Below are 26,515 nucleotides of genomic sequence, written 5' to 3'. Positions count from 1 at the left end.
ATTACGCACACACACACACACACAAGAACCAATGGCAGATCCAGATCCAGCTAACCACTCCCACACACAATCCAGCAGGGGCCCCAACCACCCTAACCCAAGGCCTGGGAGAACAGCCAGGTCTTTAAGGCTTCCTGGAGTGCTATCAGGATGGAAGCCACATGGAAATTAGGCAGGACTTCGTGGTGACGAGAAGGAACACTTCCTGGGTCCCAGTAGATGCCATTGTTTAATTGAAGGAAACTAGAGCATGCCAGATTGAACCGGCCAGGTTCATATCATAGGAAATAGGTGGTCCCTCAATTAACTTGGCCCTATGCCATGTAGGGCTTTATAGCTCATAACCAGAAGCTTGAATCACAAATATCCTTTAGGATGTTGCTGATAGTGGAGCAAATAAAGTAGGGCTTCAATGTGTTGCAGAAGAGCCGCATTTTTAAAGGCTTGGCTCTCCCAGCAGGCCATGGGGCAGAGGGATTGGTGACTGCTATATGGCATTGTTTATTCCTTGCTGTAAGGGGTTCTGATTTTTTATTGCTGTAGTAGATGTTTTTCTTCAATTTAAATTGTTTATTACTGTGTACACTGCCTAGAATTGCCTCAGCAATTGAGGTAGCCCACACAGTGATGATGATAGTAATAATAATACCAAAGCATTCGCTATACTAATATATCAGAAGCATGAAATGAACTGGGGTGGCAGTTGGAATAACAAGAGAATTAAAGGAGGTCTAGAAGGGAATAAGGAGATTGCCAAGAATATTTTGCATTTGTTTTCATTACTGTACAGAAGATGTAAGGCAGATGACAGCACCTTATCCGTATTTGAATGTGGGAGGCTGAAAAACAAAGACTATTTAAAACATTGACAAACAGCTCACATCAGCAAAGGATTCCTATACATCAAATTCAGATTTATCAATCCAGTGTTGTATCGTATTTCTTTTAGTCATCCCCATATGTGAAAAGTGCAGCTCTTTATGTATTCAATCTTCTATTGATTTTTTCCTCCGTTTAGCTGTTCAATTGCCCACCCCCCACTAAAAGCATTTCTTTAAAAAAAATAAAAGCAAACTTCTGGCTTTCATTTATACCAGACTGAAGCTTCTTTATCTTGCCTCTGATCTTCTAACATTGCATTGGTCTACCTTTCTTGATATACTTACTCTCTGGTGTAATTTCTCTTTCCACCCTTTGTCCTTTTAGTCTGGGGCTTATTGTTGGTTTCTTCCCCACCCTCATGTGAACATTCCAGAAGCATCCTCATCTCCCACAGAAGATTGTTCCCAAACTGAATGCTTGGAAATGCCTGTTGGCTTTTCCCCAAGATGAATATTAAAATGACATTAAGCATTGTTTTCTTTGTCTCTTTTTGCACAGTTTCTAGTTTTAGGATATCCGTTTTGAGGTGAGGTGACCAAATGGTACACATTCCAGAATGTTGCTTTTGGCCTGGCTTCTCATTAGGAACAACTTGTGGGGCACAAATGAAGCTATTCTGAGACTGCCCACTACTGACTGCCTGTGCAACTGCATGCTTTATAACAGTGTTTCTCAACCCTGGCAACTTTAAGATGAGTGGACTTCAACACCCAGAATTGCCCAGCCAGCCATGCTGGCTGGGGAATTCTGGGAGTTGAGGTCCACTCATCTTAAAGTTGCCAAGGTTGAGAAACACTGCTTTATAACAACCAGCCCAGGAACATACACAAGTAAAAGCTCTTGAATCAGCATGCTTCATTTATATTCTGTAGCCAACTAATACACTTTGTCACCAAATTATTAGAAGGACAGGCGCTTTGGCCTTGGCAACTGGCTGACATTATTACAGCAACACATGATTTTTAGAAAGAGTTTGGTAGCACTGTTTTAGACTAACCATTTTTAATTATAAGGCATGAGATTTCATCAGCTTTATGATATTTAGTCATTCTCTTCTAGCCCAAAGGTGATGATAATCTTTTAAGAGGGTTGGTGGAAAAGATGAATTTCTCACTGATGTCTCTGACCCACCATTTTGTCAGTTTCCTTGGGAAAAATCCTGATAGGTTCTGGGGGAATAAAAAAGTTTGTCCATTCTTTATGTGTGATCTTTGGCTTTGCTGAAACCAGACAGCTTATACAGGGGAAAGCAAATTGCTTTTCAAATGTTATTCAATTTTGGGTCTGTTCCTTAGCCAGCTGTGCTTCAAGTGCAACCTTCATAAAGCTACACTAATTCCTCTCTAAGCAATGTGGCTTTGGGGATTCTTTCTAAGCAAAGAAGATGTGTTGGACAAATGCCAGCACTGGAGAAACATCCTTGAGTGTTTTTGGCTTGAAAAATATAACAGCTGTGTCCTCATTACCATTAAATGGACGGAGTCTGTGTAATGTTTTTACAAATGTACACATTACAAAGCCCCTATCCCCTTTACTTATTTTAAGTACAGTACTAAAGTTACTTAGAAATGCCTTTAATACCAGTTCAAAGAATACTTCATTTATGCTGCAATTTACCATTTATTTTAAAAAGGTGTTCTACTTTAAAAGTCACCATGAATAAATGAAAAAAAAAATCAGGATCTGACCACATGTAGTACTTAGCTGTGTGTAGTCTATCCTTAGTGGTTCATTTGATTAACTGCTTTATAGTATTGAAACTTTAAGGAAGTCCATTACCAGGATAAAGAAACACAGCTATGCTAGCCTTTGGCACAAAAAGACACAAAATAATTGTTGCAATTCTGCATGAGTTTTAATAAAAAAAAAAAAATAGCCTAGTGCTTCATTAGGTCCACAAATGCATATGTTTATGTTGTTTGTGTGTTTAAGGAGAATCATTATGATGGTACCCCAAAAGCAACCAAGTCTATGAACTGGAGAATCAGAACTTTGAAGAGGTTGGAGGCATATAATCAGGTGAACAAATAGAGGAAGTATAAGCATGAACTGGGGCTGGGTAGCGGGCAGGTTCATGGCAGTCAGTTAATGGCAGGTGGACAGACACTGATTGGTTGGTAGCTGTCTATGCTACTGGCCAAAAGAAGCTAGAGCTGATCAGCTGATGGTTCCTGCCTGTAAGCGTGCCCTTCCTAGAACTTCCTGATCTCTGAAAAGAGCTGAAATGGAATGAAATGAAATATCATGGTTATTCTCCTCAGGACTGTAGTCACACTTCCAGCTATATACTAAATGGTGAATTTGCAACAGAGCTAATCTCCTAGTGATGGTATGTATCAATGAACTGAACATATGTTCCCTCTGTCGTCAATCTCTGCCCCTTTCCATGTTGCCTCTTATGCAAAAGTTCAGACTATAAGCATCTCAGGCAGGAATTCTTTTGTCATGTAACATAATGAATAGAAGGCACTGACAGAAGCAATAATAAATCATTGCACATTATGGGCCAAGTTAGATACTACAGATAGTTGCATGTAACATTATTGGCTCAAGAACTCCTTAGCCATTACAAGGCTTCATATCTGGAGCCTGAGGGGAAGAGTGGGCTTAATCCTTACTGTATTGTGTTCTTTCTATAAGCCCCATATCAGCTGCTTTATCACTTTATCCTCATTCTCAGAGTTGGAACCTGCAGTTTACTGTTTTTTGCAAATATATCATATATGCTATATTGTTAAAGTCAAAGAAAACTTGGACTTGTTATCTCATAGAACGTGGCTGCAGAGCAACATGTAGTATAACATAGTCTTGCAGGGTCCATTCACACAGAAACTATCTGCTTGGCACAAAATGTTAACAACACTCGTTACAAATAAAAATGTCACATAACATATTTTAAGTAATGTGTGAAGGGCGTAATTCTGTTGTAATTATACAGAATGCTTTGAAGCCACAAAGACAATGGAAGTAGAGTTTGGCCCATAACTAATCCACATACTGATGAAATACAGTGGGGCAAAAAAGTATTTAGTCAGCCACCAATTGTGCAAGTTCTCCCACTTAAAGAGATGAGCGAGGCCTGTAATTTTCATCATAGGTATACCTCAACTATGAGAGACAAAATGGAAAAAAAAATCCAGAAAATCACATTGTCTGATTTTTAAAGAATTTATTTGCAAATCATGGTGGAAAATAAGTATTTGGTCACCTACAAACAAGCAAGATGTCTGGCTCTCACAGACCTGTAACTACTTCTTTAAGAGGCTCCCCTGTCCTCCACTCGTTACCTGTAGTAATGGCACCTGTTTGACCTTGTTATCAGTATAAAAGACACCTGTCCACAACCTCAAACAGTCACACTCCAAACTCCACTATGGCCAAGACCAAAGATCTGTTGAAGGACACCAGAAACAAAATTGTAGACCTGCTCCAGGCTGGGAAGACTGAATCTGCAATAGGCAAGCAGCTTGGTGTGAAGAAATCAACTGTGGGAGCAATAATTAGAAAATGGAAGACATATAAGACCACTGATAATCTCCCTCGATCTGGGGCTCCGTGCAAGATCTCACCCCGTGGGGTCAAAATGATCACAAGAATGGTGAGCAAAAATCCCAGAACCACATGGGGGGACCTAGTGAATGACCTGCAGAGAGCTGGGACCACAGTAACAAAGGCTACCATCAGTAACACACTACGCTGCCAGGTACTCAAATCCTGCAGTGCCAGACGTGTCCCCCTGCTTAAGCCAGTACATGTCTGGGCCCGTCTGAAGTTTGCTAGAGAGCATTTGGATGATCCAGAAGAGGATTGGGAGAATGTCATATGGTCAGATGAAACCAAAGTAGAACGTTTTGGTCTAAACTCAACTCGTCGTGTTTGGAGGAGAGAGAATGCTGAGTTGCATCCAAAGAACACCATACCTACTGTGAAGCATGGGGGTGGAAACATCATGGTTTGGGGCTGTTTTTCTGCAAAGGGACCAGGACGACTGATCTGTGTAAAGGGAAGAATGAATGGGGCCATGTATCGTGAGATTTTGAGTGAACACCTCCTTCCATCAGCAAGGGCATTGAAGATGAAACGTGGCTGGGTCTTTCAGCATGACAATGATCCCAAGCACACTGCCCGGGCAATGAAGGAGTGGCTTCGTAAGAAGCATTTCAAGGTCCTGGAGTGGCCTAGCCAGTCTCCAGATCTCAACCCCATGGAAAACCTTTGGAGGGAGTTGAAAGTCTGTGTTGCCCAGCGACAGCCCCAAAACATCACTGCTCTAGAGGAGATCTGCATGGAGGAATGGGCCAAAATACCAGCAACAGTGTGTGAAAACCTTGTGAAGACTTACAGAAAACATTTGACCTCTGTCATTGCCAACAAAGGATATATAACAAAGTATTGAGATGAACTTTTGATATTGACCAAATACTTATTTTCCACCATGATTTGCAAATAAATTCTTTAAAAATCAGACAATGTGATTTTCTGGATTTTTTTCCCCATTTTGTCTCTCATAGTTGAGGTATACCTATGATGAAAATTACAGGCCTCTCTCATCTTTTTAAGTGGGAGAACTTGCACAATTGGTGGCTGACTAAATACTTTTTTGCCCCGCTGTATATAGCTAAGGGAAAAATACCAAATAGTTTTTGAGCGAGTCAGAAATAACTTTTTTGCAGAAACATTCTTAGAACGGTTGTTTCATTGACAAACACTTCAGAACAACAAAGCATCAATACAGCGCTTAATTATAAAACATGATGGGGTGGGTGGGGATTGAATTACAACAGATATGTTGACTGAACCCATCAGCTTGTGAACTCTACTATCAATCCTAGCAAGAACTAGAATGTGACATAACAGCTTCCAAGACTTATCAAATTCATTGACAACTATCCTTCCTTTACAGTTCCTTGGGGAAAATGATGCTCCAAAGAACAGACAGAATTGCATCATCACACCAGAGGCTCAGCTGGAATTCTCATCCATCCTTCCTGTTCATGGAAGAGGATCTGAGGAAGAGAAAGAAGAACACTGCAAACCAGTGACTGACTATATAAATGATGTCCAGAAGAGAGATTTGTTTTCTGGGACATGGACAGAATTATCTGGATTATGGACTGCTGGCACAAGAGTGACTGCACCTCACAAAGTTTGATAAAAATGTGTTCGGTGAGGTTAATTAGGAAGGCTTTTAAACTGAAACTTGTGAAGTATGAAAATGAAAACCCTAAACTCAGAACTATAGATAAAGACATGTACATTGTAGAAAGTGGAAGTGCTGCTGAAATGGGGCCTCTTAGACCAGTCAGAGAAAAATCATAACGCTCATCTGGCATGAGATCTGTAGCAGGCACAATGCCAGTGGTAGGGAGGACAGGTTACTTCAATCATTCATGAGACTTAGTAGTGACTAGTAGCACTGCTACAGAGGTCATCAGATGTGAATACCTTATGTGAGATGGGACTGTAGGGAGAAGCTAGGGTTGCTGTTGGTGTACAATTCTCCTGTTGCCTGGTAGTGGCTCTCCTGGAGTTCCTAAGGCTCATCACCTAGGTGAGTCTCCTAAGCTTTTGCTACAGGTGAATGCCTTGAGGTAGTTGTCCTGGTTGGCTTAGGGTTTTGCAGCCTCCATGATGACCATGGGTTTGTCCTAGATAATCTTTTTCTTGAAACAAATATGCTGGATCAGGTTTTTACTTCAAATGCATAAAATGCATATTCACAGACATGAATATGGAGGACACTGTTCTTTGCTGTTATCAGATCATTTCCAGTCAGGCTGCAGAACGTGAGGACCCTTTGGTGGACCAATTACAGCAATCCACCAGGTGTCTGATCAATCCTGAAGGTTTTCTGAGGGCAATTAGTGTGTCTTGAGTCTGGTCAATCTCTGGTATAAAGAGATGGCCAGAGCATTGGATGAGATTGACCCTATGAGGCCTTTTCCCAGGTGCCAATCCCAAGTGACTCCTTGGTTTTTAGAGTTGTGATGAAGAATAAAGCAAATGAAAAGATGCCTAGATCAATGGTGGCATAAGATTAAAAGTGAGTAGGGCCAAGGATAAGTATGTACCTATTTTTTACCTACATAGTGGCAATAAGAGTGGTGAGGTGTGTGTATTTTTCTGAATGTTTTGTGTCCAGAGATTCCTGCCCAGCATCCCTGTTCAGGGTGACACAGATTATCCTGGGGAGCAACACAAGGGACAAGAAGCTTGCAAACCACTGTCGTGCTTCTGTCCATTTCTTTGTGGATAAAATTGCTCATGTGCATTCAGGGTTAAACAACATTTGGGCAGAGCCATGTGATATGAGTGGAGGAATATCTTGCAATGTAACCTGAGGTTCTTCTGAATTTGTGGAACCTGAGGAAGTAGATAGGGTGCTCTGTAATAAGAAATCTTCCATCTGTGGGCTGGACCCAAGTCCAGTTTGGCTCTTATGTTGAGCATTTATGTATGTATGGCTAAATTATGAAGGTGAGCAAGAGAGCAAATGTCTCCATCTTTAAAAAGGAGGAAAGGAAAGATCCAGCAAACTACAGACCAGACAGTGAAACATTGATATCTGGAATGATTCTACAGCTGATCATAAAGAGATAAGATCTTGAAAACAATGCAGTAAGAACTAGAAGTCAGCAATGACTTGTCAGTAACAAATCTTTATATCTTATCTCATTTTTTGATTGAGAAACTTCTTTATTAGATGGGAGGCATGCTATAAACATAATACATCTTGATTGTAGCAAAGCATTTGACAAAATACTCCATGACATGCTGATTAGAGAAGTTAGTTAAATGTGGGCTGAATATCATGGCAATTAAGTGGCCACATAGCTGTCTTGAAAATCAAGAATGCTCATCAAATTGGAGTAGCATGATTTGGATGAAGAGGTAGACAGAATACTTATTCAATCTCAATGTCACAAAATTGCATTGGAAAAGACTGAATTAAAATTCAAAATGATCTTGATGCATTGGAGAATGGGGCTGAAAGTAACCATAGTAACAATAAAACTTCACAGAGACAGGTGCAAAGTTCACTTAGGAAATAAAATTCAAATGCACAAATATAGTATAGGAATATCTGGCTTGATAATAGTAATGGTAAAAAACTGTCTTGGAGTTAGAGTCGATTGCAATCTGACTATGAGCCAGCAGTGCAATATGAACTCAAAGAAGTCAATGCAGTTTTAAGCTGCATTAACAGAATATGATTTCCCAATCATCCAAAGTAATTTTTCCTTGGTCAGACCCCTTTCAAGTACAATGACCAGTTTTGAGGATCACGCTTCAAGAAGGATTCAGCGAAATCAGAACAGGTTCAGAGAAGGGCAATGATCAGAGAGCTGGAAAGTAAACGCTATAAAAAAAGCCTGAAGGACCTGGAAATGCTTATTTTTGAGAAGAGACAAGTGAGAGGAGCTGTGATAGCCCTCTTCAAATATTTGAAAGGTTGCCACATAAAGGAACATCAAGATCTGTTCTCTCTCCTTCTAGAGTAGAGTACATGGAATAATGGTTTTAAGTGACAGGAGGACAGATTATGAATGACTATTAGAAAACAATTCCTAAATTAAGAGCAGTTCATGATGGAAAAATAGGGACATTCAAAAATCATTTGATATCAGGATTCTTTCTAAGATATATTAAAAGTGAAGTGAGATGCATACCATAAAATCTAAATACTTTACCACTCCACCAACTGTCAGATGTAATAAATTCACAAATAGCATATTTATCTTACTCAGACTGTGAGGAAACTTAAAGGGAAAGAAGAAGTATGTGAATTAGTAACCAAAGAAAAATTGTAGATTTTAAATGTACTTGGAATGATAACATACCTTCTTTTAAGCACTTCTAATTGCATTCCCATAGAACTTTGATTTGTCTTCTCACATATATTACTTTCTGTAAAATGTAAATGCCATATCATAGTCACATCCTTTGTTGGCCACTGATTGTACAATCAACAGGAAGTTGCAGCTAGTGTTGGCTCTTATATGATAAATGTATTTTTCAGATATTTCTTGTCATTGTCACACTTCAAATGTTTGGATCATTTACAAAATGTGTATATTATTATTCTAAAATATATATATTGTAAAAAGTGGCTCATTTCAGGAGGAATATAATTGTAAAAATTGGCAAAAGTCAGATATATGGAAAGTCCACAAGGTGAAATGCAGCATTTACATTTCTAAAAGGCAGGATACATTTATTCTTGAGACAAGATATTAAAGCAACGTTTGCCTTTTCTTATAGCAGCCTTGGCCAATCTTGTACCCTTTAAGTCTGAAAATGCAGTCTGGCAAATTTGCAAGTGTTGATAAACGAATTCATATTTCTATATATTTTGGCCAAACATCTTGATTGTGGCATAGAAATGCAGCCAGATTTAGGTCTGGAATCAAAATGAAGAGAAACAAATAAAACTGAACCAAGAAACATATATCAGGAGCCAAGAATAGCAATCAGTTTTATGTGTCAATATGAGTGTTGCCATCTCTTGATGTTATATCAAAGCTACAGACAGTACAATTTTCCAGAAGACTGAGGACTATTTCAACATGACAGCAGACATGTGGAACCTTCCAGAAAGCTGCTACAGTGGAGTATAACATGAAGAATACCCAAACTAGGAGCTTGGAAAAGCCACCATTGGAAGTTCTTTATTTCCTGAGTTTGACAGAAGATGTACACTCGAGTAAATACATATGAAAGCAAATAAGTTTTTCACCAGTTAAGGCAATGGCTTTCTTTAGAACTTCTGAGGAGTAAAGCCTACAGATTCTCTGTTTGAACTGACTAAAACATTGTTCAGCAAAATTCAGGTCTAAATAGGCTTTGGTAGGCCAGTGGATGGAAATGAGGGTGGAAATAAATTTAGGGGTGAAATCCTCTTAGCCTTCCCAGCTCCAGTCCAACAAATTTAATTCATGCCAATGAGCCTTTCTTTATAATGTATTTATTTATTTTGATTTATTAGCCGCCCAATGGACTCCAATGGACTTAATACATAGGAGGGGATTAGGGATGGTGTTGTTTGGGGCTGGTACAATATGGGAGGGAAGATTAGTCCTCTCATCTGTTTTCCCTTCTCCCCTCACCAACACAGTTCCAGGGGCAGGAATGGGATGATTGTTTCTGAGGCAAACAGCGATGGATGGAATTTTTGGTAGCTTGCAGCTAGGAAGGATAGCATTTTAACATGTTGCCATTAAGAAACAAGCAATATGGCTTAGAGATCATTAGAGCTGGGTGCCTCCTTTTTCAAAAACATTCATGAACAACGAACACTTGCAATACTGTCCTTAATAATTACACAAAAACACTAATATGCAAGCTGCAGGAAAAGCTGCAGTCACTGACAAAATAAATTCTGGAGAAATAAGAATCAGTGGAACTTCTCCAACTTAATCCAAGGCCATAAATATAGGTGCAAAAGCTTTTGGTGCATTAAACAGATCTTTTTTCTCAATCATCTTGTAGCCCATAACAAAAAGCTACTAATGGGCAAGATAATTTAGTTGTTCCTTATATGCTTTTATTCAGTATGTGAAATGGTTCCTATGCTAAATTAAATTAAAATAGACTGGAAATATTAAAACCTGTATTAAATGTAAATGTTTTGCCAGTGCTAAAAGAGAGAAAAATGAATACTGCAATGAAAGAAAAGCCAGCTCAGATTTGAGAAAGAGAATAAGCAACAAATAAAATTGCTACTTGCTTCATTTAGACATAACCTTAAACTAAGCACCAGACATAATAGCTCCCTGTTCTTTTCTCCCCTTGGGTGAAGTCAGAAGGAAGAAAAATCCATTGCTCTTGTTTTTCATATCTATGCTTCAGCAAACTGCAGTTAGTCTTAACCATGGTAAGTTGCAAAGCTGTGCCGGTGAAGAGAAAGAAGGAAATAAACTATTCTGAGGCTCATTCGCATCACTCTAAACCATATACACGAGAATCAGATCCATGTGCTGCAATGGAAAGACTGAGCAGATCTAGATTTGAATCTTGCTCAGCAATGAAACTTCAGGGCTTCAGGCTTTAGTCTAATATTTCTCTCAGGGTTTTTGTAAAGACAATAGGTAAAAATAACATTATTCTAATCTCCTAGAAAGAAGGATAGAATAAAGGTATAATACATAATTACATTCTGCAGGTCTTGAGAACCAAATGTTTCAGTTCACATCTGCTCCTTCTATGATGAACCTGCTTAGATGACAGGAAGTCTCACTGTATTGTGAGGGCCGCATTGTCCAATGAAAGAAAACTGGTCTTTCATTATGGAATTTAATGTCATGAGAAATGATCTCTTCACTACACATTTATAAAAGTGAATTGTGGAGTCCTTGGGGTTCTCTGAGCTTGGTTGTTTTCTGAAGGAGAGCTGCATGCAAAAGAAAAGCCAAAAAATTGTTTAAAAAAATTAATAAATCTGTAGTTTGGAACTAGAAGGTGCTTTTCAGTGCTTTCAACACTGAAAAGCATTATAAAAATGATAAGAATAGGGACTGTTCCCTTTCCCCCAACACACATTTAAATTTAGTGTCTCTAGTCCCAGATGAACAATCAGGAATGAAAAACAAACCGAGAAAGAGAAGAGCCAAAGGACAGGGTGTTACATTTGGAACTTGAAATAGTAGTTCAAATTCCAACTCATAAAAATGGACTCATTGGGTGGGAAAAAACATTATGCCTCAGCTTCAATTCCACATCTGTAAAAATAGCAATCAGGATGGCTGAATCCAACGGCTGATTGTGAGAAACAATAAGAAAAGAAACTAAGAACCATAAAGCGCTAAGCATGCTGATGTAGAGGGATTAAAAAGTGGGGACTGCTAATTTTGGGCAGAGATTCACCATCCCAAAATAAAATTAGAAACATCTCCACTCTACCCCAGGGGACCTGAGAAGACATGTGAGGAGTGTGGACGTAAAACTAATGTAAGGAGAGGGGAGTCCCCTATCTGTGCACTTTTTTACTTAGCCACACTAAGTTTTGAAGGTTAGTGCTATTCCAAAGAAGCACAGGCAATAATTAGGGAAGGACTACCAGGCACTTGCTCAATCTGATTGTTTTCCATCATCCTTCTGTATATGAGAAGACATGGTACCTGTTGTAACATGCATAGCAGTAAATACACCAGACTTATTGCAGGAGCAAAGCCCTCACCTGCAATGCTATCTGCACTTTTTGGCATAAAAGGGAAGGGAACAAACCAAACAGCCTGCATTTTAGGAAGGTTATATTTTAGGTTGCATGGGATGGGTAACCTTTTTTTTAATTGCTGGCATGCAATCCAGATTTCCACAATACAGCTGAAATTTGTCAGTGAAATGGATGAAACTGTCACATTTTCAGCTTACTGTTGTCCAATCACTGCTCATGTCTGGGGATTGCCAGCCATCAAACCTTACCTACTTGAAAAAGGGACATTAAAATGTTTAACAGCATTAAATATTGATAAATAAACCTGTATCTCAGGAGCAGTAAGAGCCTGGTTTCAAGGGAATGTTGCTGTTTGGAGATTGGTCTGTCTCTTTGGTATCTGTCTCTCCTCTATGCCATTTTTGTATATTTGTAAATAAACAGGTATTACAAAATTACCAGAAGTCTCTTGTAGTTTTTTCCTGGTGAAAACATGCACAAATGGCAAAGTGAGGAGTACAGGATGGACTTATTTCTTCCTGTTTCAACTTCTCTATTCTCTACCCTTGTTACTATGTACCTCAACTGTCTTTTTCAGCTTAGAAAATGTAGTGAAAGAATAGGAAGCTTTGCTTCAATAAAGAAGGTTACTGAGTTGAACTCTTTAACCAAAAAGATTATTATTATGGCTAAGCAATCTAGAACTTGAAAGAGTACAAGACTGAAAGGGTTAAATGTGGAAACAGCCAAAACAAAAATGTTGGTCTAGATGTGATGCTGTGTTTTACTTCAGAAATATAATCCATTCCCACCAGGATTCAAGAAGTTTCATAATAATGTATATCATGGGTATAATCACATTCTTTCTCTTAGGAAATATATCTATAAACCGCAAAGAATGTATCTGGAAGATATGATTGTGCTGCATCTCTAGAATGTATGTGTTTGTGTTTGTGTGTGTGTGTGTGTGTATATATTGTTTACCTATTATTCATGTATCAACAAGTGGCATTTGTCTGGACTCAAAAGCTATGCAGGATGAGACCTGGTTAATACTCGGATAAGGCACTACCAGGAAATCCCAGGGCTGTAGATTAGATGGGGATGTCAAAAATCATCTTCCCCAGTGGCAGTGGTAAACCACTTTGGTAACATGGCCAAGAAAATTTCATGAAAGAGTCCGTGAAGTCAGCAAGTGTCAAATTTGACTTGAAGGAGACTGACCTTTAGCTGGGATTCTCACTTAACTCTGGTGTTACTCCTGCAAACAAAAATGCCACACAAATTGCAGAGCTTCTTCTAAATTTTGGATTCACACCAATTCAATATTTGTATAAACAATGTTAATTATTAAATATCTGCACCAATATTTCAATATAGGAATATGGTTGCTTTTGAAGACATTGTCTATCATTGCTAGAGCTTGAAAATACTGTACTTGTTATTTCTCCTTTCATTACCCACCACACAGTTAAACCATAGTATTCATTGCCATCAGATGTGGTGATATTCACCAAGTGAGTTGGCTTTAAAAGGAACTAGACGAATGATCAGTTAATCAATGGCTATATTGTATAGCTTGAATGACAGGTAGCATATCTTAAATACCACCTGCTGGGGACGAATAGTGGAAGAAACTTTCTAGATGCATCTCATTAGCCACTTTGTGATGAAGAATGCAGGATTAGATGGGCTCTTGACCTGATCCATAGAAAGCAGTGTTTCTCCACCTTGGCAGCTTTCAGATGTATGGACCTCAGCTCCCAGAATTCCCCAGCCAGCCCTGATCTAGACTCTTCATATGTTCTGTCTAGTGTGCTGAAACAACTAGCACTCTATAGTTATTTGCATCATCCTGAAAAGGACATAGGATGGTTGACATGTGAAACACCAGGTCTGGAGGCAGTGCCACTGCTGCATAATGTCTTCTCTCTTTTTGTAAGGTGATTTCCTTTGTCTTTGTGGAGATTCTTCCCTTCTTCCTCTGAATGCATGTGGAATTATCTTAGAACTTGACTGAAAATAAATTTATGTATTGCCTCTAGTAGATGCTATAGGTACTGTTCTACCTATATGATATTCCAGATGTCTTCTTCAGTCTCTGTTCCAGCTCTCTCCTTCCACAACTCACACCTAGTGAGTCTGGAATGTCTCATAGGGCTTTTTCTGCAGGTTCCTGAACTTTTGTGGGACATTTTGCACAATAAGGCCCAGTCTGGACTTTACCTTGCCCTGAAACAATGTATAGACCTCTCATCTCCTCTACCTCCATTTCTGTATCAGTGTTCCACTGAGATGTGGCCAGAGACAGCACGTATAATATTCATGGGGCAAATTTGTGTCTTGCTATGGGATTAGCCATTGGGGTAGACAGTGAATTGGTGGTTTGCACTTATATAATTGCCATCTCAGCTTTGTTGGCAGGTTGGATTCTTACGCCCACCTGTAGCTTTTCTCACTCTCATTTCATCTCCAACTTCCTTTATTCAAATTGCAGCTCCAGTTGTTCTTTATCAGGGAGGACTGTCCCCATGCCCCCATTTGGCTGCAACCCAGTTGGTTGACTTTGTCAGTTCTCTCTCTGCAGGCTAGCATTTTAACCTTAGCATTCTCTTCTACAGTGTTGGCATTGTAAGTCACTTGGTTGCCTCTCAAGAGCATACACTAAAGCAAGCTCTATCCCAACGAATCATTGTTCCCAAGAACAAAAGTAAAATAAAATAAAATATCTCACTTGCCCTCATTGCCTTTGCCTTTTTGTGCTTGAAAAGGGTACAAATGAAAAGAGCAAAAATAAATCTAAAAGAGAGGGGTCAAAAGGTCAGTTGTGGATGCATTCTCACCTAATGGGAACCTCTAAAGTTTGTATTGGTCAAGATGTCTGTTTCAGGACATAAGAAGGGATTTTCTTTGTGTGTGTAAGTAGCCAAATGTGTGTGGATATTATTATTGTTGTTGTTGTTGTTGTTGTTGTGGAGTATGGCTTGTCAGTTTGCTGACGCTATCTAGATTGTTTTAATGATGTCCACCTTTGATCTTTCTGTCATTCCTTAGATTACTGGGTTGTACTGTTTTCTTTTCATTTCAGTGATTCCTGAAGTCTGATATTGAGTCTATTCTGGGACTAATTTTGCACCACCCTTCTATTTTTCTCTCTATATATGGAGAAACCACAATGCTGCAAACTAACATCTCCAGGAGCAAGTAGTTATAATGACCCATGAATTTATTTCTAGATAGGCGTAATGTCCATGCTGAATTCCTAGCATAGAAGCAGTATAGGAGATGCTTAATGCTAGCTTACAGTGATGGTTATATATGTTTAAGAAAAAAGAATTACCTTTCTGAATTAGCCAAAGATGCTATTTAGCTAACATTTTGACCACAGCAATGTTCAAACAATAAAGCTGGGGAGTTCACAGGTATGATGCTATATACCAACTCTGGAAAGGGATATACTGCATCCTAGTATGATGTAAGCACATCTCTTTCCTAGATACACCTTTAAGTTTCTGAGAATGAATTAATGTTGACCAATGAATCAAAATCACACATTTAAAAAGTACTTTCACAGAGGCTCACCCATAATAGGCAGACTTAACTACAGCAAGTTTATCCAGCGCAGGTGCAATTAACAGTTGCACAAATGTTTGTCACAGATATTACCATGTCAAAAATGCTAATCAGTGTAAACAGAGCAAATAAGCATTAACTCTGCATATTGTGTGGTCAGTATGAACATTCAGAGGAAACCAATATATTTAGTCTAATTATAAAGAAAGAACAAGATCTGCACCCTGCATTATTGATAGCATCTGGCATGACAGAACTACAGCCTCCAAAAAATTATCCAGCCAAGGTTTCACTCTCAGCATATTCCTTTCGTCTTCCTCCTCCTCAATCCTCTTTTATAACTAATGGTTTGTTCCAAAATAACATTACCAAAACATAGTTTTACCATGAATTAATTTTAACTGAAAGGCTTCCAGTTACTAACTGATGAGATAAACATGCATATTAAGATAACTCATCATAATGCCAGTAGAGGGCCATCACAATAATCTTGAACAGCTGCTACTGTATCTGTTTAATAACCAAGAGAATTCGGTAGGACCAAACATGGAATTCCTTCCCAGTATGAGGCATCAGGACAGTAGTAACCTTTCAAAATGCAATTGCTGTTCAGTTCAAGCAACCCACAGTGCTTCTAATGGAAGAAGCTCTACTGCAGGAGAAGCAGGATATGATTGAAAGACAAGGTGGTTTGGTAATAAAGAGACAGCAACTTGCAGGCTCCAGGTTCTACTATGGATGTTTGGGTGTGTGTTATTTAAATCCAATCCATAGTATCTACATGTTCATTCCTTCATGTGTTAAAAATAAAATAAAATAAAATAAAATAAAATAAAATAAAATAAAATAAAATAAAATAAAATAAACCCTTTCCTGACCATCCATCCTTTGAGGAATAAGGTGCACTCTCGTATCCATCCTTTCCTTGGGAGTTGCCTACTCCCACAATCAAATTATATCAACATATCTAATCTTTATTACTTTTAGACAGTTTTATAAAGGAAAGCTGAAGTAAGATTATAAGCACAGTCACGGTTTCACTTAGTGACCACTTCACTTAACAACCAAGTTGCCGGTCCCAATTGTGGTCGCTAAACAAAGACTACCTGTATACTAAAAAATGCAAGGAAGCTGCAATTGTCCAAATAAATAGCTGTTAAAGCAACAAGTTACAAAGATGTTTGAAAGAAAACAGTACGGTTGTAGTCTGAATTATGTGTTTCATGAGTAAGGCAGTTGGCACACTGTGTCATTGGAATGAAATATATTCACTATTTATCCCTCATTAGACTGTTCGAATAGCATGCAGCCAAAAGCATCAGCATGAACCTGCATGCCTCATGTATAAGGTAATAGTCCAAAACACAAAACAACAAAACTAAAACTTCACCATGATAAATGTCTTGCTTTGGCAGAATAAGGAATCCAAGTGTGGTACAGAGGCCATTGACCCACTGGAAAATAAACAAGGCACAATACAGCAGGAAAATGCTGTGCTATCCTTTTGCCAGTGTTTTGCTATTTAATCATACATGCCTTTAAAATTTGGACCCATATATACTCACACTCTCTCTCTCAATCTCTTTGCAAAAATAATGAGAAATACAATTCAGATAGCAAAATGTGATAGACTAAAACATCTATACACAGCTGGCACAAATAAAATGTCTCGCCATTTACCTACACACTGGTTGTTTTCATTCATTCGATACCCAAACCGACAAATGGGAGGAGCTCTTCCAGCGGTAGGATAATTGGGAGCAGGAGCTGGGGCTGGAGGTGGCGGGTATGCATAAGGGTTCAAATACGGGGATCGATAGACAGGATTTGTCCGTGGAATGCATAAATAGCCCCCATTTTGGTTGACACACACCATATCTCCTCTACAGGCCTCAGCAATAGTGCGGCATTCATCAATATCTGAAATAATCCAGAAATGGAAAGGTTAATTTGGCTGTCTGCAGATTAATAGTTTTTGTCTGATTAATCCCCTGTTGTTACAATCAGCTAATTAATATATTTACTTTTAATCACATCATAAATTACTTATTCTGCTTTTCATTTTCAAATGTAATATTTCAGTGTAAATGTCTTTTTGAAATAATTTAAGAAGAACAGATGTTTACAGACATAGATCAGCTTTTAATAATATCCACCACCACCACCACCCCTTAATGTAATGCGCATAAAACAGCAAGAACCAAAAAATACTAATTACAAACAAATAAATCAAACCAAATAAATAGAATGGGCACAAATAATAAACAAGTGATATATATACAAATAAACAAATAAATAAATAAAACCAAATTCAGTCAATTGCTGGTCCTAAGGTTTAGTAATATATCAATTAAATTGACATTCAGAACAATGCTATGCATGTCCAATGGGTCTTACTCCCAAATATTGCTAGACTGTTTCCTAAATATTATGGTTTAAAGCTCTTGAAATTTTCCAGGGAAAACTCAAATACAGCGGTACTGATCCAAGCTGTTAAGGAACAGGACTCAACTTACAGAGAGCTTCATAGGGAAAGACATGAAAATGAAGCCACAGTTTTCACAAGGCCCTTTTTTTGCAGCTCCCTCTGTTCCTTAAAAGCAATTGCAGGGGGTTGGGGGGAATCCTCTAATCCTCAGAGGGTTGGGGGCCGGGACCCAGGGTGATACAGGGGGAGGGGCAACTCAGGTAAACCCTTCTCCAACCATTTCCTCCAGTGGAAGCTGTCACTCTACAACTGGCTGCACCCATCATGCTAAGTCATAATGAAATTCATCTGTCTTTGGCTTAATATATTGTATGAGCCCAGATGCTTTTGTTTTAACCAGGTTTATAACTTATCATATTGTGCAAACCCAGTTATGATATATTCAGTATACTATGGATAGACAACTTATCTTAACACAATGTAAGAACCAGGTCAACATGTGCTTTAATCTTACCTTTTGCAACCTTATGCAAAAGGTAAGATTAAAAATTATGCTCAGCCCTAGACTGATTCACCTTTCATAAAGTGGTTTGTTTCATTTTGTCTCATGTGATTTGTGAATGAAGCCAAGGTTTGCAAAACGATGGTTTAGTAAATACTTACAGTTGGCTGTGATCACACGACACATTAAGGCATAAACTAAACAGACCCTATTTTGGTATCAGCTGAGTAAAAGTCCACCTTACCTTGCTGTTATGTTTTCAGTAAAAATAGAAATGGTCTGATTTTCTGTTCTTGCTCTAACCTACAGTTTCATTGCTAATTAGAAAAATGACAGCCTTTTCCTGTTGAAGTCACAGCACTGGCACACACATTTTAGGTTGGCTTTTTTTTTTTGAAGACAGTGAAGGTTTGATTTGGCAGCTGTAAATCTTGGCTCTTGATCTAGAACTCCACGCGCCTTTGATATTCTTCCTTATGTAAACATAAATGCCGAATTTTGAACTCTTGAGGATTCATTTGAGATCTCCTCTTAGCTCTCAGCAACATTTTAGGCACTTTCAGGGTGTACTAAACTGACTTCAGAAAGGCATGAACAAACCGATGAATAAGATCGGAGAGCAACAGCCATTTTGGAGAATGAAGGTTATACCCATTTAGAGTAACAAAGCTATGCTGTTATTTGAATACGCATGCATCTGTGTGTCCTTTTTGACCGAAGGACTGCAAAGGCTGGGCTCTAACATGCATCATCATCATCATCATTTGAGAACCATGACCTCTTTTCCACTGCAGGAGATATGCATCAGTGACAAACAGAACAACAGCGATTCTGCCCCTTTTGGATATGATTTATCACCTAATATTTAGGGTAGCCAACCTCTGGGCAGCTGCTGTAAAAGCCTGAAAATAGTTTATTGAACACGATCCTTGGATGGGATTGGCTCCTGCTAGAGTTGAATAATGCTTTATAAATTTGTGTTTCTGTTGGATCTATCTTTGATCATAAAGAAAGATGTCTATATGAATAACAACAACAAGGAGCAGGAAGTGAAAGAGGAAGCTGCAATCTCCCAGAACTCCCTGGTACCATCTGGGAGGACTGTAAACATGGCTGGTGCACAAAGACCCTGCTAGCACCCTGAAATGGGTTGGATGATTAGGAGAGGAGACTGCTGAGTCTTCTGCATTGTTCAGGCAGGGCCAAAGTGAGCCAGAAGCCAAATGTTGCTTCTGAATGGTCATACTCCAAAAAGCAGTGAAAGATAGAACAAAGAAATGGATGGGAAAAAAAAACCTGAGTTGGACGTGACATTTAAATTATATCACCAATGTCTTAATTAATTAAATACAGTGGTACCTCGGGTTACGAACACCTCTGCTTACGAACTTTTCGGGTTGCGACCAGCTCCGGCTGCAAAAATTTACCTCGGTTTGCGAACTCCGCCTTGGGGTACGAACCGGATCCGCGGCCATTTTCCGCCGTGCCACGTGGTCCGCGGCCATTTTCCGCCCGTGCCACGTGGTCCGCGGCCATTTTTCTGCCCATGCCACGTGGTCCGTGGCCATTTTTCCGCCCTGCTGCGTGGTCCGCGGCCGTTTTTACGCCCTTGACGCGTGGTCTGTGGACGCCGGAACGGATTAACCGTAATTACATTGAGCCTTATGGGAAAATTTGCTTCAGGTTGCGAACAAATTGGGTTGCGACCAGAGTCACGGAACGGATTAAATTCGTAACCCGAGGTACCACTGTATAGTTAAAACAATTATTTTCCATTGTTTTCCTTTTCTGTCATAAATGATTATGGTTTGGTCACATTGTTTAGAGGCCTTTTCAGGGCTGCATCCAAAGCTGTTGTGCTTCTTGAGCTTCAGGCTTTGCATCCTTGTTTTAGAGAATTGACTCTTCAAAACTCCTATGACAAATTTTCCTCACTTAATTCCTGCCCACTGTCATGGATGACAACCCCCATCACTTGCAAACAGCACGACTATTTGTTGTGCCTGGCTGGAAATGATGAGAGATGCAGTCCACACATCTGGAGGACATTAAGTTAGCAAAGCCTGCTAGATAGTATTTAGAAACACTGATAACACATTGGCATTACTTGAATTATTGCACTATTTACAAGCAGGACTGGTGTGATGAAGGAAGAAAACTGCCATTTAGTTGATTATTAGATTTGCACCAGAATCAATGTATTGCCTAGATTTTCTTCCATAGGCTCCATAATGTCTTAGTTCTATATCTCTGTTGAACATTTTCACTGCAGACTTTCAATAGCAGCACTTTCATTTGCTTTTTGCTCATATTATTTTAATTCCTTGGTTATAAAGCAGGATTTCAACTTAGGCTTTTTGTTGCCATACTGGATGTTGTATTTCACATTCAGCAATCAAGATATTGATTCTTTGCTTTTATGGTCAGTTCCAATTAAATTAGTTGAATAGTGATACTCATTTGAATATCCAATTAATAAACCATACATTTCCATCAAAGGATGTAAAAGAACCCAAATGTTTCCCGCACACACTGTTTATAACATGTGATACAATATTAGCTGAGAGGAACCGATATAATCAAAACCTTACCTAAGCATTGGCCTGAGGCACGATCCATCTCAAACCCATTTGAGCACTGTTGCTAAACAGAAAAGAAAAAAGACTCAGACAGTGAACATTTGGACGAATGCAACATTACAGATCAAGAGGGAGCATCATACTTTTCTCTTTCCCTTGGCAGCAAAAGGCATGAGAAAGATGATCATTAGCTGAACAAAAGCCAGCAAGGTGAGATGACAGATCATTTTACTAGAGCATCTACTTCTGGTGCAGTCCATGATTCTTCTTTTCGTAAGAGCTATACATGTTCTTTATATTTGGTGAAGTTTACAATGAAATCTAATGTGTTATTTCTCTCTTCCCCCCATCCCAGCCCACATGTAATCTTTTGCCTTTTTTCACACACAGTCTGTATCTCACCTGTGTCTTTCCATGACTAATAAGGCAGCCAACAGCCATGAAAATGGGCATTAACCTGCAAGAGGTATGAGAAAGTTATTATATGTACACTCACAATGGGGATTTGAAGTAAGTAGAAACCAGTTGTTTTTTAACACAACAGCACAGCTTTCAAAATTACATGAGAGGAAAGTATGGCTAAAGCAAGAGTGGAAATCCATGATCTTCTCATGTGGATGAACCAGAGTTCCCAAGCAGCATGATAAACGTTGCTGATATATGTAGTGGAACAAACTTGGAGGAACACAGATTCCCCAACCATGAGCTAAATGCAAATCATCTCAGTACTGCATTCTGACAATATATGCCAATGCCTGCAATAATTTACAGCTAACATGGCAGAATAGAGCCAGTTTGTGTAGCTGACAGCCAGTTTGGTGTAGTGGTTAAGGCACCAGGCTAGAAATTGGGAGACCAGGAGTTCTAGTCCCACCCACAAAGTGATCTGGGTGACCTTGGGCCAGCCCCTCTCTCTCAGCCTTAGGAAGGAGGCCATGGCAAACCACTTCTGAAGGACCTTGCCAAGAAAACTGCAGGGACTAGTCCAGGCAGATGGCAGGAGTCAACACTGACTCGAAGGCAACAACAACAACAATAATGGCAGAATAACAGACTGAAATCAGGTCTCAAATAGCCAGAAGAATTTCCAGAAACAGACAGCCCAGGGGCAGAGTATACACAGTGTGCTCCCGTATCTGAGGAACAATGAGCTCCAACAGAACAGCCTCCTGTAGCAGTGCCCTCTAGAGGTATTAGGACTATAACTCTCAAGTGTCCTGTTGGTCAGGAATTCTAGGAGTTGCAGCCTTAGCCCCTCTAGTGGATACCACACTGAGGAAGGTCGCAGGAGAAAAATGGCTGCAGTTCAGATGAGTTTTCATCCTGTCCCTTCCAGCTGTTTTTTCTGTTCCAAGTGGTCCACTCACTGCATTTTTTTTCACCAACGAAAAATCCATAGTTCACCACTCTACAGGAAGACAGCAACTATTTGTGGATGAGGACCGAGGACAACAGAATCTGAGCAGAGGAAATGGCTGGGGATGCTGGAAGTTGTAGTCCCAACATAATGGAGGTGCCCGACTGGGAAGACTTTCTACATCACCCATCATATCCTGCTGTGCTTTTTCTCTGTCTTAAAAATCTTTTCAGAGAAACAGTGCAAATCCAAATGCAGACTGCATATCCCAAAGGAAGATTCACTTCACAGAGCAAAGGGAAGGAAAAACAAAACAGTGGCATAAACAACAGCCAGTGTCTAATTCAACAGGAAATTGCAGCCAATCTGGGCACCTTGACAAGCATATTCACATCACACCTATGTCTGCAAACATACAGTATGTGGATTATAGTCACATCTCACAAGAACTTTGGGTGTATGCACGACTGGAACATATGAAGATAAATAATTACACTTCTAGAGCAGGAAAAAGTTCTACTGAACCCAGAACCTTGTTTCCTATCATGGCCAACCAGCTGCAGCCAGAAACTCCATAAAAACAATTAGATGACAATGAATTGCCTTCTCTCAGGGCTGTTCTTCTATGCCATTCAGATCATGGTTTTAAAATAGAAGTCCCATTTAGCCATTCTGCCATTAAATCTTTCCTCCTGAGATGGAAAAGCTCTGTATTAAAAATGTTACTTTCACATTCCTATTAGTTGTGTCAACTACTTGACAGGGAGTCATTTTCAGAGGTATTAAAAGAAAAAGCCAGATGGGCCACACCTGCAGGAAAGTACTATAAGTCTAACAGCATGTAACTGAAGGTGCCAGATATCTTTCTTCTTATTTTTTGTACCCTTTCCTCTGTTATGTCTCCTATTCAAAATCTAAACTGTACATTCTTGGGGGCAGTGATCTTTCCTTTACGAGACTCCCAAAAGAACGCAAAGCACAGCTATAGAAATAGTAAATAGCAATAGAAAATCCATCAAATCTTTCTTATCATTTCAGTGTCTTGATTTCCTCTTTTTTCCCCATAAAACATTTTTTCCTGGTTTGCAAAGTAAGAGAAACGTCCTTCTATAAGAGTTCAATCTGGAACTATCTTTTCAAGATATTTATCTTCACGGGAAAAAATAACAGACAAAGTATATGATCTGTCTGTACAGTTCCCTCAGGAGAAATTGGGTTAGCCCACAGATTATTAGCGAAAAATATTTTTAAAAACATTCCACTGCTATAAAGTGATTTTGCTGTTGGATACAATAAATGTTGATACACTTCTGCACAGAAAACTTTTCATAGACTCTGTAAATGGCTCCAGTGAACAGCTGAATTCAGTACAAAGAGGCATATTGTCAGAAGTTAGATATGCGTAATATTAAAGAATAAACTTATTCCTCCCCCCTTGCACAGTCTCTTACAAGTATAATAGGATGCATAACTTAAGCAGCTGACTCAGAACTGCATTCAGCAAACTATCAGAAAAGAAACAAAATAATGTAATGCAGAGAACATACCTTTTAAATGCTGTCATGTCCAAAACTGATGAATAAAGCCAAGGAGGTAAAACAATAATGCCCGTACAGCTGAATATCTAAAAATACTTTTGTACATTAAATCTTTTGCTAGAACTTCAGACCTACCATCATTTATTTTCCAGAGAATGAAAGACCAAATCATAGAGAAACAGGGAGAGAGAAAGAGAGACAGAAAGAATGAGGGGAAGAAGGGGAAGGAAGGAGGAGGGAGGGGAGGAGAGGGAAGGGAATCAGAGTGGTCTGCTCCTCCTCAGACACTGGAGTGAATACAGCAAAAGCACCTGGTTTTGCTTAGTTTTCTTCTGTAATTCAACATTAAACCAATTGGAGGAGGAATGTTAAAAATGAATACTTCATTTTCTAAGTATGTTAAAACAATGCAAATGGGAGGCCTCAATCTACGGACAGCTGGTTTAGATTAGAGAGCTCACCAACTGGCTAGACTCCTCACAACACTCCTAAGAAGCCTGCCAGATGAAAAATAAAATAAATAAAATAAAAGCAAAGCAAAGGAAAGGAAAGGAAAGGAAACACTTCCTGAGAAGTGTACTGCAGGACTGGCACAATGGGCATGAGCAAAAAGCCTTCTATCAAGATCTTTTGGAGAGATCTGCAAATACTGAGATGTTCCTCTAGATGTTCCTCTAGAGCCTGACTACCTGGGAATTCTGGAACTGTAGCCTCAGCATATTTGGAGGGCATCAGGTTGTGGAAGACTGCTTGAGAATGACCTCACTTGAGGCTCATCCTCTTATTTAGTGTCCATTTCTTGCCAATAGCATATATGGAAAATAGCTTCATCCAACTGACACATAAGAAGGTCAACTTTGTCAATTGCCTCTTCGAGGATTAGATATAACTACTGTATTTTATTCAAAATATCCAACAAATTAAAATGTTTGAGGAATTTTTATATCCTAAATGTTGGCATTTCCATTTTGGATTCCTTCTCTCATGTGACCCCTTTGCCAAAGAACATATTGAGATGAAAGCGTCACTTTGCCACGATGGAGGGACATTAGCATTTCCTTGAAGGATTAATATCACATTAGGACTACTGTATCTGTATTGCTAAAATATATCCAGTATATGGTGGCCAGGGGTTTTCTGTGTCTCTTTGCTGCCACCTAGTGGTTAGGGTCAGGGGACGCGGTGGCGCAGCGGCTTAATGATGCTGAAAGTTGCTAGCCAGAAATGGTTGAGGCTTCAGCGGTTCGAGTCCAGCCTTCGCGTTAGCAGGGTGAGCTCCTGTTTCCTCCCCAGTTCCTGTCAACCCAACAGGTTGAAAACTCACGTGAGTAGATAAATGGGGACTCTCACTCCGATGGGAGGAAAAATGCTGGCGGCGCCTTGCAAAAAGGAGTCGGGAGCAGTTGCCGGTAAGCGCAAAAAAACGCGCGCCCGAAAAGGGCGCAAAGCAATGGAAACCCCGCCTCCTGCGCACACCAGCTGGGCTCTGCTCTAGGAAGGAGGCTCTGGCAAACCACTTCCGAAACACTTGCCTTGAAAACTGCAAGGACTCATCCAAGCAGTCACTACAGAGTCGGTAACGACTGAGCTCAGATAAAAAAAAAAAAAAAAAGTGGTTCCCTGGATTTTTGCAAACCGGATATGGTAGCCCTACATTACATGATTTACCTTCTTCTAATCCAGTGACTCCCCCCTCCCACCCCCCAAAAAAGATCCCAACATAGTGTACATTATGAAAGCCTATTGACTGGGCTACTAGATAGCACAGAGGGAGACATATGGAAAACGTATCATGTTGACTGGGTTCACACACTGCACAAAACCAGGGTTAAGCAACCCGAAGCACTCCAAATATTGCTGAACTACTCCTCCCAGGATCCATCATCACTGACCGTGCTTCCTAGGTCGGCAACATCTGGAATGCCACAGGTTGCATACTAGGTCTATGCAAACAATTCTAACAAGGTGCTTCACGGCACCCAAGAATGTGAATGAAGCATTTCTCTTTAAATCACTAAAGCCACGATGTCTTTTGCAAGGCTCCAAATGCAGAGACAACTTGCACTGTAAGTAGATGAAAGCATTGATATAGCAGACACTGGCAATTTTGAAGTGCTTTGTTAGATGTGACTGTAAAGAATCCATTCAAGAAGATCTTGTGTTTAGTAAACTACTTCCAACAAGAACAGCTGAAACCATTTTAAGCTAATTGATGAATTTATTATTGTAAGCAATACCGACTTGGAAAATATGTGTTGGACTGAACGACGATGGGACTGAAGCAACAGCAGAGTCCCAGGCTGTGCATGATTGCACTCTAATATTCACAGAGGAACACTGTGATAATTGTGCCCTCGCTTTTGAATTCCTCTCTTCAAAAAATGTGTGGGGTTTATGAATTATATAAAATCTCTTCTTTTACATTTGGTAATATGAATTGCTCTGTGCAAAGTATTATGACGTAAAGATGAACATTTCTTTTTACACTGGGAGGTGTGATGGCT

At 39.5% G+C, this 26,515-nt stretch overlaps 1 protein-coding gene and 1 long non-coding RNA gene across 3 annotated transcripts in view; one reads left to right on the top strand and one right to left on the bottom strand.

Moving 5' to 3' along the window:
- Positions 1-12,473, top strand: part of LOC112542082 (uncharacterized) — a 68,617-nt gene extending 56,144 nt beyond the window's left edge. For both annotated transcript variants that reach the window (XR_015796932.1, XR_015796933.1), the window contains 2 exons: positions 2,815-2,901; positions 5,786-12,473. This is a non-coding gene — a long non-coding RNA (uncharacterized LOC112542082). The remainder of the gene's footprint in view (positions 1-2,814; positions 2,902-5,785) is intronic.
- FBLN5 (fibulin 5) overlaps positions 1-24,317 on the bottom strand; it is a 55,462-nt gene extending 31,145 nt beyond the window's left edge. Inside the window, exons 1-4 of the mRNA XM_007439512.4 lie at positions 24,021-24,317; positions 21,519-21,573; positions 21,129-21,180; positions 17,288-17,527 (exon numbers count right to left, since the gene is read on the bottom strand). Of these exons, the coding sequence (XP_007439574.1) occupies positions 17,288-17,527; positions 21,129-21,180; positions 21,519-21,573; positions 24,021-24,037 (364 nt within the window). The 5' untranslated portion in view covers positions 24,038-24,317. The remainder of the gene's footprint in view (positions 1-17,287; positions 17,528-21,128; positions 21,181-21,518; positions 21,574-24,020) is intronic.
- Between the last annotated feature and the right edge of the window lie 2,198 nt (positions 24,318-26,515).

Source organism: Python bivittatus, unplaced genomic scaffold (genome assembly GCF_059951505.1).
Source record: "Python bivittatus isolate LINGU-HERP-01145 unplaced genomic scaffold, Pbiv_v1 ctg000480_np1212, whole genome shotgun sequence".
Lineage (NCBI taxonomy): Eukaryota > Metazoa > Chordata > Lepidosauria > Squamata > Pythonidae > Python > Python bivittatus.
The sequence above is the reverse complement of the archived record's forward strand: the minus strand, read 5'-3'. Positions and strand labels throughout refer to the sequence as shown.